At 35.9% G+C, this 19,440-nt stretch overlaps 2 protein-coding genes across 3 annotated transcripts; one reads left to right on the top strand and one right to left on the bottom strand.

The window, feature by feature from the left end:
- Positions 1 to 254: 254 nt before the first annotated feature.
- LOC144436202 (coiled-coil domain-containing protein 24-like) lies at positions 255 to 9,378 on the bottom strand. Of its 2 annotated transcripts, none has more exons than XM_078124926.1 (10): positions 9,243 to 9,378; positions 8,376 to 8,763; positions 7,731 to 7,894; positions 6,158 to 6,231; positions 5,956 to 6,061; positions 5,673 to 5,765; positions 5,053 to 5,183; positions 4,248 to 4,341; positions 3,501 to 3,717; positions 255 to 3,199 (listed from the first exon to the last, which is right to left on the bottom strand). In XM_078124926.1, the coding sequence occupies exons 2-10, from the start codon at positions 8,535 to 8,537 to the stop codon at positions 3,008 to 3,010; spliced, it is 1,233 nt and encodes a 410-aa protein (XP_077981052.1). In that variant the 5' UTR covers positions 8,538 to 8,763; positions 9,243 to 9,378; the 3' UTR covers positions 255 to 3,007. The 2 variants fall into 2 exon arrangements, with proteins under 2 accessions (XP_077981052.1, XP_077981053.1); XM_078124927.1 differs by having other exon boundaries at positions 8,376 to 8,766; positions 9,243 to 9,367.
- A 3,377-nt stretch (positions 9,379 to 12,755) lies between these two features.
- LOC144436968 (juvenile hormone acid O-methyltransferase-like) lies at positions 12,756 to 15,315 on the top strand. Its single transcript, XM_078125835.1, has 4 exons — positions 12,756 to 12,939; positions 13,233 to 13,555; positions 13,911 to 14,049; positions 15,143 to 15,315. The coding sequence occupies exons 1-4, from the start codon at positions 12,756 to 12,758 to the stop codon at positions 15,313 to 15,315; spliced, it is 819 nt and encodes a 272-aa protein (XP_077981961.1).
- Positions 15,316 to 19,440: the final 4,125 nt, after the last annotated feature.

A 19,440-nucleotide genomic window follows, 5' to 3' on the forward strand; every position in this document is an offset into this window, starting at 1 on the left:
ACACACACACACTTTTTGATTTTATGGTAGTGCTTACAGCAGCGATGTGGGGTTAAACCTGCAGATTCCAAGCTGGCCACTCTACCCAATCGACCACAAAAAAACATATCCCAATAATAGTTGTACTTTGTGTCTGTTTGCCGATAGCTGATTTGCCATGGTTGTATCTCATGCAGTACTTCTGGAAATAATACCAATACACATCTAGTAATGCAAGTTCAGAATTATATTTCTGATTGTTATTTTATTCAAGCCTATTTTACAAAGGCAGTATAACTGCAAGGTGTAAAAAATATTGCCAAACTTTTTTCTCTGTACACAAATAAATGACACAAATTAACCGTATATACACACAATGCCTCACTGTCATTACCATGGACGGAACATATGACATCATAGCAGTACACTATGGTAAAGTACATGACAGCATATCTTGGTCTGTGAGATACGATGTGCTGTGCTACCCTATCAGATAACACTTGATGTCTGTACTGAAAAGGGTAATTCCCAGCATTCTGCAACCAGTTCTGGTTGCAGCCAATCAAATGTATTTATGTGGTAAAAGGTGTTAAAATGACCACAACCAATCTAAGTTGATTCCACCATAGACCCTACACATGTAGGGTCTATGATTCCACTGGCCATCCACCCTTACACTGCATCAATAGTAAATACAAGTTTCCGGCACCAATGTCTGGTATCTTATTAAATACAAATGAACTGACAAATATCATCATGACAACAAACGTTCTACAACCTATAACACCAAAGTAAAGCGTTTTCTGTATGTACCACAATCATTTATAGCATCCATATCAAGTGTAAAAGTATACTCTTTCATTTGCTAATTGACCACATTAGAAAGTCCACATGCTACACTTGTAAATAAACCAGTTTAAACAGTATACATTTACACTTGATATGCATGCTATAAACGAGTGTAGCATATAGAGAAAGTGTTTTACTTCAGTGTTACTCGTAGTAATTACCAGAGTTACCCAACATTCTATGTCTTTGATTTCTAATCTATATAATGACCTTTGTTTGAACTTTTAATCACTAGTTCAAGGTGGAGCCTAAATATTTTCATCTCAGTGACACGGATGAGTAAATTAGTACAGTCATATAGAGATATGACTGAAGACTGATTAGGGTGGAACAACACAACAGATCTTATAGTCTAAGAATATCTATGAATAAAACATCTCACTCTTTGAACGTACTAGTATGGTTAACCCTGGACAGAACATTTCACTCCACAACAGTACACAATGTCATGGTTAAAACATCACAGCACACATTGTCATATCATATTAATCTGCACAAAATTTCAAACAAATAAAAACGAATTTACACACTGGCAATCTGGTAAGCAATTTCCATATTCATACAATATATAAGGTAATCATATTTGTATTGACCAATTATCATTATAAAATTTTATGTAATATTATACAAAGTCAGTGTTTTTGCTAAGGTTGGGGAACCCTGGTAACAGAAATGTGGAAAAATCTTAAAAATGACAGTGTTTCCCCACAGAGTCTATGTTAAATTTGTCTGGGAACCCCGGTAAAATGACATGGGAACTGCAGTAGATTTTACCTACTTACTGCCCTTAGAAAAAACACTGAAAGTCCACATGACATGGTAGCTTGAAAGATCCAATCATTGTTTCTGCCTATGTGATATGCTTACCAGTTGTTGCAACAAGTGGATACATAAGTGGCCCAATGACCGGACCTTTCACACTAATGGCACGGATTATACAACTAAACCTTGCCAAAGTAGCAACGAATATTCTATCAATGTTGTTACCATCATTGATGTTTCATATGTGATTCATACTTTTATTCTAGCGATGTGTACTTATAGTTGTTTTACCTCTGGCATTCCTACTTCAGGTAGGAGGGCTTTGTGTTTACACATATGATGACAAGTGTTACATGTCACATGCACCAAAACCTGGGAGACTTAGCTATCTGAGCCTAGCCTTGCGCTATAAAAACCATGCTGTGCATAATAGTTGAAGAACCATTTATAATAAGATGTAATGATGATATCCATCTCATATTGAAAGTCATTTTGTAATTGGTTATTATTTTCAATGGATGTTCATTACAGCATGATTCCATCAAAAGTTCAGCTTTGCTCAACACATGTCTAATATGTGAATTATGTTTACCATTAGCTCCACCCTCACTCCAAATATATGTCAAAATGGAGAAGTAATTAGATCATAGCTTTACAGACAGATTTAGTACAGCTTTTGTGGGTAATTTCAGATTCACAACAGATTTCTGTGCTAACACGACCTGAAACCTTGGCTGTTCTGGCTCAGACCCTACACATTCTGGTGATCGTTACTGTTATCCCAGATAGCCAAATCTCTGGGTTACAAGCACTAACTGACAGAACACATTCACGACATGTATAGGATAATTGCAGGAGACCTTCTTTAGCTGTCCTAAGTCAGGATGGTTTAAAGAGACTTCATGTTGATATCAAAGTCAGGAGGATTTCAGGAAGGCTTGGGACATGTCCACATTTACATGGACATGAAACTGTCCTGACTCCTATGTGAGGTACCCACAATAGGTATTATGAGACTTTTCATGCTATGTAAACATGGCCAAAGTTTTTTGTAGCACTGATGATACAAAGATGGCTGCATACCTATAAAGTCAAGACACACAAGACCCCACATTTGCTTTAAAAAGATGAGGAATTCTGACAATATTTTGTCGCCGCGCGATGTGGTGAAACTGAATGATAGTTATACCTAGATACTGATAACAGATTTGAATCTCCAAACAAGTGGGCTTTGGTTTTTGGTGTACATCAGCTTCGATGTAAGTTTTGATGTTATGGATATTATGATATGTACTCAGTTTATAAGTACTAACTACGGAAATGATGTACCAACCGAGGTAAATAACACATGCAGAACAAAGCGTATCACAGACGAACATTTGACACAAGTGAAACATTGGCAATACAATATCTCCTGCTATGATGACTCTTGTCTGTGATTTAACACCATTTTTCTAAACCTCTGAGCTGAGCTTGGTCTTTCTGGTTTTACCTTAGCAGATGATGGAGGTGATGGATACAGAGGAGGTGAAGATGAGTCTTGGAACCTCCCTGAGTTGGCTGCTCCAGGTGACACAATGTGAGGATTTGGTCTGATAAGGGTTCTCTCCTGCGAAATATGAAAGAACATTTGAAATATTAAAGAAATACACAAGTTACATTAGGTCAATCTGTTAGTGGTGAAGTCTTACCGGTATCTATGGTGATAATAGTAAATTGAAATTAGTCATATTTTCAGATCGTCATCTTTCATGTAATTTTCTGTTCCCCAGAATAGTAATTTTTCGTCTTTTGGTGGGATCATTCCATCGTCAAATACAGGGTATCACTTTATGTTTAATTTAGCTAAAGTCGATGTCCATCTATTCCAAAAAACAGGACGTTAAATTGACCAAGATGAATTATCTTACCGTTGTTTTCATTGATATACTTCTTGCATTAGTAAGTTTTGTAGCATTCTTGTCAGGAAAGGCGATATTTGTTGTTGTCATTTTAGGATTTGATGACGCCACAATGCCATGGTTAGCTTTCATGGGTGATGACTTTGACTTTGGTCCTCTAGGTTGTGATGGCAATGGCTGTGGTTTCATCTTGGCACTGCTAGGTTTCTGTGGTGCCACTAGTTTCCTGTATAATCAAGAGTCAGGTTTTAAAATCAACATAATGTGCTTCTCTGAAATATATCTTTTAGCTATTCTGAAATAAGGCTCACACAGCCATGTAAAGGAGTGGGTAAATTAGTACTGTTATGACATTGTTTCTTGTAAAGTGGTTATTGTTTTTCACAGATCTAGTTTTTAGAAATTCAATATATGCCAAAACCATTAGTCATATGGCTGCCCTTTAACAGTTGTAAACTATTGTTAGTACTTTGTTCTAAAAAACTCCAGTGATATAGAATTTTAGAATCCACAATGCCCCCTCCCTATCCCCCTCCCCAATACTTTACATTTTAGGGAAATCAGCCCCAGAATTATGAAATCATCATCTTTAAGTTTCAAAATGTTGCGACCTTTAATATTATAGATGACAGTAGTATCTCATGAACATGTAAGTGCACAAAAATTAAAAAGCTTCAAAACATTAAAATTATTTATATAAGGTCAAATGATTTCTTTCTGACTTGCCTACAAGTAATTTTCAAAATGTTGGCTTACCTTGTTGGTGGCAGTACTGTTCTTTTACCTGGTGGAGTGACTGGTAGTGGACTATGACATTCTCTTTCTAATCTGGACCTCTCTTCTTTTAAATCTGTTAACAAAATAGTGTTTAATTATGATAATGAAAATCATCAATGTTATTTCAATTGTGTTAAATCTACAACTTTAAAGGTGCATAATTCAGTCCTCTGTTCTTTCATTAGATTTACCTTATCAGTGGAGCCATGATAATTACACATGATCATTCTTTAGACTGTAAGATATGATATGTTGTTCAGTCCTATCAGGCTCCATAACCACGACTGTCCTAAACTGCCCAATATCCTGCACAGTGCAACCAGATTTGGTTGCAGCCAATCAAATATAGTTATGTTGTAAATGGTGTCAAAATGACCAGTCAGCCTTTCAAGACCAGTCACCTTATTTTGTGTCATATGTTTCCAGGCCACATCTAGTACTTTATCAAGTAATGACAAACAATTGACAAGTATCACCATAACAACCATTTTTATCACCAGAGGCAGAAACTATTCTGCCTGTTTGATTTTAATGTACACAATAATCTCTGTTTAAACTTCTAATTACAAGTTCAAGGTGGGGTGGGTACAGACCCAAACATGAGTGGATGCTGATAGCATGACATAAATGCCGTTTCTTACAGACTAGTTCATTCTTTTGTTCTGGACCAACTGTTTCTCTCCCCCAAATTAAAATCATTTATTAGTATTTGACACCAGCAGAAACTAAACACACACATGTAGCCTGTACATCAAGTTGCAATGAGCAGACAGAATTGACTTACCTTGTATTGTAGGTTCTATTTGATTTAGTGATAGGACAGACTCAGCTCTGAAGTTAGATTCATCTTCAAGACAGTCTTGTAGGAATGTAATATCTTGTAAAAGCATTTCTATCTCATCTGCTAAATTTTGCCTGTAAAATTAAATTTTCAATTGTTCTTGTGATTTCTTTAAAATGCAACATTAAATTAGGGAAGCCTTGAGTCAATGATCTGTGTGTACATTTGGTCTTGGGTCTTTAACACATGGATGTATACTACCATATACACATACACTTTTCCTTGTTCTTAAAAGGTATAGGTTGTCAATATCTAGTATATCCATGACAGATGTGGTATACATATACATATGCATGTATACATACACATATACACACATACACACACATACACATACACATACACATACACACATACACATACTAATATACATACACATACATACACACACATATCTTTACACATACATATATACTTACACATACATACACAATGTGAAAATTAAAGACATTAAGGTAAACAGTCACACACACACACATACACACACACACATACACACACACACACACACACACACACACACACACACACACACACACACACACACACACACACAAACTGACCTCAGCTGCTGTACAACTTCATCTATCTTAAGGATATTGAGATGTCCTTTCACTGAGTCTACTTGGTCACTGAGTGTAGATGTTGCTGACAGCCTGTAACAAAATAAGATAGTACAACGATATATTACTTTAATGAAGTCAATAAAATTATTTAGGAAAATTTTTACAAAAAGTACCTCGGCATCATGTCTGCAGTCTTGGTGAAAAGTAAATGGCATTATCAGACAACATCTGTTAAATAAAATACAGGTACACGACATAAATCAATGAAAAAGAAACTTACATATCAACGTCACTAGAGGGCGTCATTCGAAATGGTGTTTCTCTACCATCTCTGGAACTTGATGCTGTGGAGGGTCTCTTGGCTGCATTGTTTTGACTCTCAGAACCTGATGATGAAACAAAGTATTTGATTAGAAATTCAAGTTTTGAATTACTTCTTTGCGACTTTATAAAACTTTGATTGTCTCATTTGCTATACATACCTTTCCGTAGTTTTTCTCTCATTACATAATCTAAAACATCGTTATTTCTTTTTGAGAACACAGCATCAGGATCCCTAGGGGGAGAATCAGAAATGAAATAGATTAAGCTGATAGCTATATTATAGTTCTTTTTAAGAGATTACCAAAAAGGAAACTTTTACCTAAATGTTGATAAATTGGTTTCCAAGTTGTTTCCAAGTTTACTTCAACACTGAGACTGGTAAAGTTACACTAAATTTTTTAAGAGATTACCAAAAAGGATTACCAGGACAGAGCTATTATATCTACCTAAGTTTAATAGCCATGCCATATTTTTTGGAGCTGATGTTGTCCATCATGAATATTTAATTGAAGTAAAATATTGAATTCAAATGCCTAAGTGAGTGTTGTGAGGGTATGGCCAAAATCAAGCAGGTGAAAGGTCTTGGCTAAGAAATACTACTTTTATATATTGTAACATTGAATGATATGGCTGCTATAATCCATCATAAAATCTTCATCTAGATTTCTATACATTTCAACAGAAGAAGTAAACTTGGAAACCAATACTAGTAATCTATCAACATCTATGTAAACATTTTTCTTTGATAATCTTGAAGAAGCATTGCAACACTGACTTTTAGGACTAAAAACCAAGGAATGCAGTAAGCTGAAAATGAAATGACTTCAGAGTTGGTATCTCAAATTTTGACAAATATTTAATATCGGGATATCATAAAACAGTTCTTTGAAATAAATTTAAGTTAAAATTTTCTTCTATACTAATCTGTAAGATACAACATTTGTGCCACCATAGACCCTTCTCTGAGTACTTGTGTTAAGTCTATGGTGGCATGCTATCAGCAAGAAGCCTTATTGGGCTGAACAACATGACATTATCTTACAATCTACTTCTACACATATTCAAATAGGATTAAAGCATCTCAAGGTTTTTCATCTAATTTGGTAATAATGCTGTATCTGGTAAAAGTGTGAGTAGAAAGATTTGACAACAAATACATGTAGCAGAGAGAAGTTAACATATTAATATTATAATTGTCTTCTGTACATCCACTGCATGATTTTCGAAGAAAGAAGAATGATCAAATGTGTTTGAAACTCTGGTAGATTTATCTACGACAGAATTATAAACTAACCTTCACAAAACACGGTGATAAACTTTAGAGTACAAATCTACTCCACGCTTTGTTTGTTCATCTAAAAACTAATATACCTTAATAATAGTTGTTCTGTGCATGTCTCTTAGTCTTGTACTATTTGTAGTAAGACCTTGGACCTGCACTGGAATTTCAGGCAAGCTTGCCGAAAGCCAAGTAATTTACAGTACCTCTTTTTGTGCACACCTTCAACAGCACCTTTGGCACTATGGCTGCTTTTACAGTTAGCAGAAGTGGCCGAAGGTCTAGCAGCCAGCCTACATGTCCCTAACATGAAATAATTATTTTACTATCTACTTAAGTTTTGACACAAAGCGGACATTCATGACTAAATCTGATGGAGTGTCATATTTGTGCCAAATGCAAGTCAATGATATAGGTTGCCTAAAACGTACAGGACATATTATTTTACTTACATTCCCTCTTCTTTGGCTTTTTCTTTTAAACTACCAACTAATAGTTTGATATGACCAACTAAGTTTTCTCTGACTTTTGGAGGTTCTGGTAATCGTTTTCTTCGTGGCATCAGACCATTGGTCTCATCTCTGTAATCTCTCCATATTTCAAGTAAAGTTTCAACCTAGAAATACAAGAAAATAACACAACTATTACATGTAAAATGCATTTTCTTTGAAATTTTACTGTAAAGACAGAATAGTGTAGTTACTACGTATGAAAACATGGATTGACTCTTACATCTTCAGATTCAAAGATGAAAAAAAAAATAATTATGTGTTTCCGATAATATGGCCTCAGAGAATAGGGTAGGCCAGTTGGGATTTTATGTTACTTTACTTTGCCTTTTTAATTGTTGAAATTTTTTTGACCCAAAACCAAACAAAATGTTGATCAAAATAACCCTTCTGTGATAGTTTGACGAAATATGTACAGGCTGGGGAAAGAAAACAGACGTGCATGGAGGTCATGAAGACAAAGAATTATTTATCTTTTTGTTCCAAATGTTTAAAAAATATTTTGGGTTGGTGGCTTAAACTATCCTTCTATGTCAACTCATTCAGAAAAAAGACTAAACTAAACATTATTACAGTATCCCAACTCACCTCCGTATGGAGTTCTAAGCTTTGTTCCACCAAAGATTCTCCAAGAATTTCCCGGATTTCTTCTCTTTCCTCCCTGACGACATTTTCTTCGACTAATTTCCATAGCGATGGAGGAGGTTCATAGGCCTCAAGATTATAGGGAGGTGGTTCTGTCATTACCATTTGACAAGTCTTAAATAATAATAATCCTATATTTTCACAATGGGGGCATTCTTGTTTTGCCGATTCACATTCTAAAATTATTTCCTCTTAATCTATAGGTAGGTCATGACGTCATCTACTAGATATCTTTATGGGCACATTATTATGAAAATCTCATCACATAGTGGAATTAGCCGCATGCAAGGTTCTTCTTGACTTGATCAATTTAATCAGCGATGGTCCTGAGCTGCTGTGTGAAGACAAGACTAAGATTAGATAAACAAAACTGGGGTGTGTCAGGGATCATTCTGCTGACAGATGACAGTTTGTTGATCTATGTTTCCTGGTATGTTTCGATTTTGCATGAAGTGCTAGCCACTCTCAGTGTCGCTTTCCATGGAAACTTCAAAAGATGCACACCCGAATCCGTATTTAATATGACTGAGTCACTACTTTAACGTACGGCAACGTTAGTCGTTACACGTAATGATATGTACAGTTGTACTGAATTTAATCATATTCCATTATTTCCCAACAAGTTCCAATGGGTCTAAATGTTTCCATCGGAAACTTACCGCTTGTTCATTACCCCCGAGCACGGATGACCATTCATATTACCATGTCAACATAAACAAGCTGTCTGGCGTACAACACTTGTCACTACCGTACGTACGTTGACATTTTCTGTTTCTTTTAAAGGGCTGTTATTCTAGCACAGTACTATACCTTGTAAATCGAGGTCTTGAAACGTCAAAGCCTTTCACTGACAGAAAACCATTACATTCCAGAGAACTAAAGAGCGAAAGAAACTTCGGAGGTGTGAATGTATTGCCTGAGTGATAGACTGATTGGGAATCTCAAAATGGCAGCCTATATGTGCCTTACGTCATCAACATTGAGGTCTCTTATCGATGACGTGTGGTGGCGCCTTAAACCTCAAATGCGAAAAAAACAAATAAAATTCTTTTCAAGGTGACTTTCTGATATAAAATATCGATCCCTGTATTGTTAAGGTTTTACTAGAGTTTTTCATTTCTATTTTAAAAAAAGCGTTCAAAATGGAGATCAAAAAGATGCAAAGTTGGTAAATGTCGCCCTCGTACCATATGACGACAATTCTTTTGTTTTTCCAAAGCTGCGGTTTTGGCACCCCTTTATTATTAAAGTATTATGTAGAGGTTGGACTCCCTCTTTGAACACATATACGACCTGTGACCCAATATTTTGGCCAACATAGTTTCAAAGTTGCCAATTGGAATCTAGTCCTGTTTGCGTACGGAGTAAATCGTCCCTTCCTTGTTGAGCGAAACGCGTGCACCGTCTGCCAGTGCACTGAAGCAGGACTAATTGGAGTCAGATCGTGCAGTTGATGGGTGAATGGTTAGAGTGCAATGGCCGGCTTGGAATCTGCACGTTGCAGGTTTGAGCCCCGTCACTGCCGTTTGTTTCTGAATGGCTGAAGTCTTTGGGCAAGATTTTAACAATGATTAATTGTGCCTCAGTCAACCCAGCTGTATAATTGGGGACCTGGTAGGATAGAAGTTGCAATGTGAATGCTTTGATCATATGCGCTGTAATATTAAAAAGCTGCAATGGATTGTATGCTGACCCATGTAGTTGAGGAAATATAAAGGGTCCTTGTACTGTCATTGATCCGTGCCAGTAGTATATCATTATGAGCGCCTTGAGCTCAGACTCTGGGGGAAGCTAAGGCACATTATACATTCGTATTAAATATTGATTAAAAAAAATTCGAGTATTTTTTGAAAACATGGTTTCCAGGTTGCCGATTTTCATATTTTTTCCGAAGCTTTTGATCCTATTCCTGACAGAATGTAGACATTTGAACCTTAGTTTCACGCTGAAATGCAGACTTGTGCTACATCGTTTGTGATGTTCGTGTTTGTAATTTTAATCCACCAGGGTCAGACTTGCCAGTCTCGGGGTCAACATATGTAAAAACACAACCATTACTGGAATGACAGCCGCCACTCTATAAAATAAGTGGAATGACAGCATTTTCAATGCTTTAGAACTGGAATGACAACATTTCTAGGTGGTAAACAGTGGAATGACACCCTTTTCTACAATCAATTAGTTTAATGACACACTCTACACTGCTATAAAGTGGCAGCTGTCATTCCACTGGTTTTACAGTGCAGAGTGTGTCATTCAACTAACTGAATGTAGAAAAGGGTGTCATTCCACTGTTTACCACCTAGAAATGCTGTCATTCCAGTTCCAAAGCATTAAAAATGCTGTCATTCCACTTATTTTATAGAGTGGCGGCTGTCATTCCACTGGTTTTACAGTGCAGAGTGTGTCATTCAACTAACTGATTTTAGAAAAGGTGTCATTCCACTGTTTACCACCTAGAAATGCTGTCATTCCAGTTCTAAAGCATTGAAAATGCTGTCATTCCACTTATTTTATAGAGTGGCGGCTGTCATTCCACTGGTTCTACAGTGCAGAGTGTGTCATTCAACTAACTGATTGTAGAAAAGGGTGTCATTCCACTGTTTACCACCTAGAAATGCTGTCATTCCAGTTCCAAAGCATTAAAAATGCTGTCATTCCACTTATTTTATAGAGTGGCGGCTGTCATTCCACTGGTTTTACAGTGCAGAGGGTGTCATTCAACTAACTGAATGTAGAAAAGGGTGTCATTCCACTGTTTACCACCTAGAAATGCTGTCATTCGTTTTCCGTCATTCAGGTTGTCATTCGTTTTAGGGTCACCCCTCGTTTACACACTATTCTTGTACCACATAAATGACTTACCTGAGTGTGTCAAATCAAATGTTAGACTCTTTGCCGACGACTGCCTATTGTATAGACAGATCAAGACCTATCAGGATCACTTCACTCTGCAAAGAGACTTAGAACAACTGGAAATATGGGCCACCACTTGGGGATGTGTTTTAATGCCAAAAAGTGCTACATCATGTCTCTTCGAAATAAATCTTCTCATTTCTATACACTGAGTAACTACATATTGCAGCAGGTCACACAAAATCCTTACCTTGGTCTCACTTTGTCAGAGGACATGAAATAGACTCCACATATTGCAAATATCACAAAGAAAGCAAACTCGACATTGGGGTTTCTGAGAAGAAACCTTCGTCATTGTACACAGTCATGTAAGAAAACAGCTTACATCTCACTAGTAAGATCCATGCTAGAATATGGTTCAGTGGTTTGGGACCCTTACTTACATAAAAGCATTGACCGACTCGAACAGGTACAGCACAGAGCAGCACGTTTCATCACAAGGAACTACAGGAGTAGGGACGAGGGGTGTGTCACCAAAATGGTAGAAAGCCTCGAACTTACATCACTCCAGAATAGACGCACAGCAAACAGGCTAATTTTTCTATACAGGGTGGTTGAGGGCCTAGTACCAGCAATTCAACCAGCGGACTATCTTAAACTCGTAAGACCCAAAAAATCTATAAAAGCTAGGAAATTTGCGGACTGTATCTCATCTAACATTGTTGAACAAAGAGTTACTAACCACTCAAAGTGCTTTGAAATTGACAATTGTAAAACTGCTCAATACAAACAGTCATTCTTTGTAAAAACACTAGTAGACTGGAACCATCTGGACAATAGTACCGTGTGCCCTAAATCTTGTGACGCCTTTAAAATGGCAGTCAATGTCAAAAACCATTCTGACTAAATACTCTCCCCGGTGTGTTATTCCTTACCCAGGACCTACACCGTAACTAATACAGACAGATCTAACTTTATTTTATTTTATTACTTAACAACATGCTGTAGAAAGCATGGTATAGTAAACACAATACAATACAAAACAAAAAATGCAAAAAAAAAATACACTGCATTGTTATGGAGATAGCATCTCGAAGGAACACACGAATTAGCACGCCATTTGACATGATTCAACTCTGACATTTGACATGATTCAACTCTGACCGTATGCAAATAAGATCGAATGTCCAGACTGTAGTGATGATAAGACGAGTGTGCAGCCACCATCATATTCATAGAAATGCATATGAAACTTTGTAAGTCAGTCCGTATAAATAGATGTAAAATCCGACATTTCGAATAAAAATTCTTTATGAAGGTATTATCGGCGAGCTTCAGACATGTTAGGTAAACACCTGAACACATCTGAATCACATCCATATTCACTTTCAAAATTTGACCTTTACGTTCAATCTGAATATGAAAACTTTTATGAGTCTCGAGGTCAAGGCACTACCATTAACCAACATGAACGACGTTAGTTGGAAACACTACTCAAAGAACAGGCAATTACAGCAGAATGTTGGATCGAAAACTCTGCTTCTTTTGGAAGAACACTGGAAGGACGGAGACACCATTTTAGACATTGGATGCGGAACAGGCGAGTTTACCTATATGGTAGCAGCCCGAGAGAATGTACAAAGTGTGGTTGGTAAGATTCCTTTGTTTCTTTTGTGATCTGTATGTTGGACTTTATAAGTTACACAGCACCAAAATGGCATCTCAATATGTAGGTTCCAATCCAACCTTCCCACTTTTTTATTAGCTGGCACGAAACAAAGCTCAATGCATGCGTTTATTAAGACTAATCAGTCATGTACCAATTGACCTAAATTAGTGTACTGGTCATTTGCTCTACCTCAGGCCGACCGGGCCATGCATGCATAGTCTATGTTTCTTCCAAATTAAAAAAAATAGTATGTTTGTCCTTTTTACATTTACTAGGTATTGATGTGTCTGCTGCGGCTATCCAAATAGCACGGTTGAACAACTCCATCACAGGTAAAACTACATACGTCGTAGGTGATGCCACTGTACTCTGTGAAACTTACCCAGAGTATCAGAATACCTTTACTAAAGTGTTGTCATTTGGTGTACTTCATTGGTTACAGGATAAGGAGAAAGAGAAAGTTTTCAGAAACGTTCATCGTACTCTTAAAGAGAAAGGTATTTTTGTGTGTTATTTTGCGATTGCACAAGTCAAAAATACTCTTGATGTTGCACTGGATTACTGTGAACAACTCTCAAAATGGACAAAATATTTACAGGTAAGTGGTTCATAATGAAACAAAATAGTTTTGAGTGGAAATTTTGTCTGTCTGTCTGTCTGTCTGTCTGTCTGTCTGTCTGTCTGTCTGTCTGTCTGTCCGCCCGTCCGTCGTCCTCTCCCTCTCTCTCTCTCTCTCTCTCTCTCTCTCTCTCTCTCTCTCTCTCTCTCTCTCTCTCTCTCTCTCTCTCTCTCTCTCTCTCTCTCTCTCTCTCTCTCTCTCTCTCTCTCTCTCTCTAATGCAGACTTATTCACCTCTGCATGGTGATTTCGCCCATCTTGCAATTCATACTTTGCAAAAGAGGTACAGCTGATATTGATAAAGAAGGAAAACATTTATTTATGTCTTTCTCTAGAATTTCAAGCATAATCGCAACCCATTCACTGGTACATTGGACGATCTGAATGAAATGGTATCTACAATAGGATACCAAATACATACAAGCTATGTTGAAGAGCTGACTATTGCCTTTGATTCTGAAGAGAAGCATAAAGGTACTTCACTCAACCGTTTTAAAAGTTATAAAATATTATAATCCATTGTAGTTGCAGTAGTTTATCCAGTACATTATGCCACCGGCCCCTGTACAAAATGAAAATAAATATAAGATTAAATATATATATATACAAAATACTTTTAGGGATCATTTCTATAGTATCCACATCACTGAAAAGTGATCATAGCTAATCCATTATACATATTAATTCCAAGAGATATATCAAAGATAAATTTACAGTAACACTGAAACACATTAACTATATATTGTGGGAAAGGGAGACGGAAATTAGTTTTCTTGCAACTAGTGGATGGAGTCTGCCCCTATTACAATCTTAAACATTACTAAATTCTGGGCAAGTTGGTCAATTTGAGCTTATATATATATATATATATATATATATATATATATATATATATATATATATATATATATATATATATATATATATATATATATATATATATATATATATATATACACGCACAGACACACATATATATACACACATTATATAGTATATGCACACACACACACACTCACACACACACTCATATATATATATATATATATATATATATATATATATATATATATATATATATATATATATATATATATATTAGAAATAGAACAAATGAAAAAAGACAAAAAGCAAAAACTAGACCGAATTGTAGATATGCAACAAGTGAAAAAGTAACATGAGAATCAGTATTTACATAATGTGAATATGGCTAATGAGTATGTCATGTATTGTTAGTATGCTGATTGGAGATGGCTTTTGAGTTCTATTTTAAAACGGCTTCTGCTGTTGATGTTGATCGGGATGATATTGCAGTTAATGACGTAGTATTTTGTACCACTACCGTTACTAATTTTCAGTTATAGATCATTACATGTACGATGGCATCTCGTATTTGAAATATGTAAATCACTTTGGAAGAATCGACAAAGAGATGTGCTATTATATAACATGTACATATATTCCATACAATGCAATGTTATGATTTCTGTATGTTTTCATGTTCTTCACGTAGTTTATTTATGTACTAATTTTACTAAAATGAATTTTTTTAAAAATTAATTCCTAGCCTATCTTAAACCTATTCTTGGCCATCTTGATGTCATCCCTACTTCATTACACGAAGAGTTTATAGATGACGTGTATCAGACATTCGAATCCCTTGCACCACGTGATAAAGATAAGAGGCCATACTGGTACCTTCCTGTTGTTCACATGAAACTTGAGAAGATACACGATTGATTTATAACCAAATTAGCATCAAACGAAGTCTTCCCATCTGAAGGCCTCTGAAGATAAAAGATAGAAGTGGAGAATCTGAAGATGATGTCATGGGTGTAGAAGAAGTGGGCCCATTAATTGTATAATGCTCATGATAGGCAGATGTTTTACATAATATTCATTATTATTATGATGATGATTGAATGATCTCGACTAAAAAATCATAATGTATTAGTTTGACTTGTATCCTTTGACCTTAGGTCGAATGATTGTTTGGTCTTTGTTGCCATGGTTAAAATAATGAAACTTAGAATGCGCCTCGAAAATACTTAACCTTTTGCTGCTACAATGTTTATGAACATGCCATCCTATTCTAAGTTGAAGTAAATGAAAACATTTGGGGTCACCGTGAACATATTTGAAATAGAGATATCTAAATCTAGTCATTTTAGAATAATACAATCCAATATAGCCACCGACTACTATGGTAACTGTATGTGAAAATAAAACATTGTTTTGAGCCCCAAAGTGTGGAACAAGCGTTCATAGTTGGAAACATGTGAAGAACTTTTATTTTCAGAGGGCACATTCTACCTTAATATACAAAGTGCCTTAGCTTATATAGGCTGGGTGCCAGCTGTAGTCTGGGTGCCAACTGTGGTCTAAGGGAAGGTATAACTCGTAACGATGGGAACTAGACTATAGCTTATACAATCTAAATCTGCTTGCAGACTGTCGAAGTAGGGACTGATATAGAGCTATGGCCAGTACTTTACTATTTTACATTTAATGCATTTTTACATTCTATTCTGCACGAAATACATTTAATATATTTAATACACGGGAGATGGTTGAGGTACATTAGATGCATTTAATACATTCTAGAGTTGCACGAAATACATTCTATTTCTCAGCGATGGTCCGGGTAGCTTGCATTTAATACCACGCAGTGAAGATAGTTTGCCTGCTATGCATACAAGTCGCAGCGTAGTGGTAGCCGATGTTCATGCAGACATTCCTGAAACTCCTCTTATTCGCCCTGCTAGCATTACTACCTCCCTTGTAAGAGATAATGCCTCATGGTCACTATTTTAGGACTTGCTTCGCTGACATTTACTTTTGGATTTAGTTTTGCATATTGACTACGGATTTTGACTACGGACTTGCCTTGCATTCTAATTGCAGGAATGCTATATTCTATTATAGTTTTGTAAAATTGTAGAACATTCAGTTGCATTTCTAATTTACAATTATTTTAATCTGATGTGTATTTACTTTTATATGACGGGTATTGAATGAATGATTTTGAGGCGAACATTTCGACTTTTAACATGTTTCACGACTTATGCTGTCGTCTTTTAGGATTTTTGTGTTCGTGACATTTTTTGTGTTCTTGAGATTTATTTTTCATATGTTTACAGCAATGATCACTACTGTCAATTACTATATTCCGTAATCAATGTTTAGATTGGACTACATCAAGTACTATATTTACTTGTGTGTTTATTCAAGATATATATCAACGTTAACTATGCTATTTTGATCACTTATTTGATTTCATAATTGGTTTACATTGTAATTTATTCTATGTATACATGTACTTATCGCATATATACTTATATACTCTATATGTAACATAACTTAAGACGATTTTACCTGATTACCAATTACATTATGTATCTATGCAACGGTGTTACTTAGTTATTATATAAACAAAAACGCAAAAACTAATGTACAAGAAAGTTTTGGCTGTGCCATTCATCATGTTTCTCCAGTTCTCACGTCGCGGATCGCTCCTTTAGAAAAACGGGGGGGGGGGGGGGGTGGTGTTACGATCCAAAATATCGTATTTCGGAATTATGGGAATAAATTCTACTTTTCGGCATTGTAGGCCATAGGTCAGATATAGACTGGCGATGACGAATCTGGGCAAACATGATGTAACTGAAATTCACATGATTGGTTAGAGAAAAGTATGTAATAACTTTTATTATGGCGTGATCTTATGGCGTGATTTTCTATATTTAGTTGTTGTGTAAATTCCATTGTATTGGAAGTATACTTAAAGTGAGAATTAAACATCCAGAAGCACTCGGGTAGGTGATTCTGGCAAGCCGAAATCTCTTTTCAGTCGTGACTAATTCCCGACTTGGACCTGAACGATCCCGTACGAGAGTATGAGAGTGTGAGTGCTAGAGTGTAACGTCAGAACTATCCATACTTATACCTTTCAACTCTACGAATAGCATCATTACCACACGTAGTACTGGTAATGTTGCCTGGATAAAGGGCAATGTCTGCACTGCTGTTGGAATGTCCCTTTATTTGGGTTTGATCTGGATTGTAGGTGTCGTTGAAGTGTTTGTTGAAGACGGGACGTTTTCTTACTTTTTCGTTATTCTTTGCTCCTTGCAAGGACTATATCTGTCCGTGTTAACTTTATTCAAGAAGTGCAAGTGTACATCCCGTCAGTGAAATTCTTCGGGCAGTGCACAACAATCATAAGTTGATCGTATTGGGTGAAGGTTCTTGCTTAGAAGACATAACAGTTGTTCTATATGGCATCGCATCATGCCAGTATCAGATGAAACATTATTGATATAACAGCCTTATCACCCAGATCTTTATCATCGATATGACACTAACCTGTTAGGGGTGTTTTTGACCGTCACCGTCAATTTGATACTGTACTAAATTCTATTGTTATTCACCCGTTTTATACTCGTCCGCTATTTCTAATTAAGACTATCATTACGTCATTTCTATGACACACATGAATGTAAAATTATATCTTTAGCATGAAATATGCAGCAGTGGAAGTCTGGAAATGAACTCTGTTCCATTCCAGTCAAATGTGTGCAATGCTGGATATGTTCAATCCCAATTTATCATGATTATGTAAATGCTATTATGCATTGGTTTAAATTAGTGTTATTAATTATTTACTTGTTAAATATTATGGGACTTTAAATACGCCAGTCGAAGCTATTGCAGCATGCAGCATAAAGTGAACAAATCAGACATTGGCTTTTTATGATACAATACAATGTCTGACCATTGAAGTATCAGTGATACTTCCCCATGGTCTGACTAGACAAATGAAGTCGAGATGAAAATATTCCAAATTCACTGAGCAGATCACTATTTGACCCAGTAAAGATCGGTGGTCTCGGTCAGATGACTTTTTTTTTCGCACAACACAGAAGCCCTATCTCGAGATTTGATATTACGTTACACTTGAATTGTATTTAAATGTAAATCTCTAATGTTTATGAAGTGCAATAACAATGGACCACTACTGTTGAATGTCAAGGGCATTGGTTGTTGTCGTCTTATCAGAGACATGGTTTACTAAGCTTTCTGAATAGTACTTTGCACTATAGGTAAGTAGTGATACGCTATCTGTTTTTTGAAAAAAACAGCGCTTTTCAGTTCAGTTGTGCTAAAAATGAACAGGATCACTGTAATTGTCTTCTAAACCACTCATTCATTGCTGCACCTTATGAGAAACATTCCATTTATATCTGGTTATATGAGTGAATCTAAATAATGTGACTCAAATGCTACAGAGGACAGTCATGAATAGATCAGACATTGTTTGTATCTATCTACAAACAAACTAGTTGCTATAACATATGCTGGTATATTTATGTGACTATATGTAAATAACTTTCATAAAAATTCGCACCACACTTTATTTTTTAAGACTGAACACAAAAAAAAAGATATGTACAATTATTTTCTGAATCACTGTAGACACTAGACGATGCAAATAGTTTAAAAAAGACAATGAGCTAGACTAGAAATTCTTGATAACAATGTGACTTTGTGATAATACACTACATATATTATGTTTCATTAGATTTCTAAGTACTTCTGTAACATATGCTGGTATTTTTTGATCGCACAGTTTTGCAAGACAATCGTAATTCTGTGCATAGGTGACTTGATCAGAGTATTTCAGATACCAATTTTCATCCATGTAGGTTAATATGAGCAACATGTATTTCTATTATATCTATTTCCATGACACAAGATTATAATGCACACAACAGAAAAACAAAGACTCTACGCTTAAATGTAAAATTATTACAGTTTTATTCTGTAAAATGTAGGAAATATGAACTAAACGTGAAACAAAATACA

Source organism: Glandiceps talaboti, chromosome 6 (assembly GCF_964340395.1).
Source record: "Glandiceps talaboti chromosome 6, keGlaTala1.1, whole genome shotgun sequence".
Classification (NCBI taxonomy): Eukaryota; Metazoa; Hemichordata; class Enteropneusta; family Spengelidae; genus Glandiceps; species Glandiceps talaboti.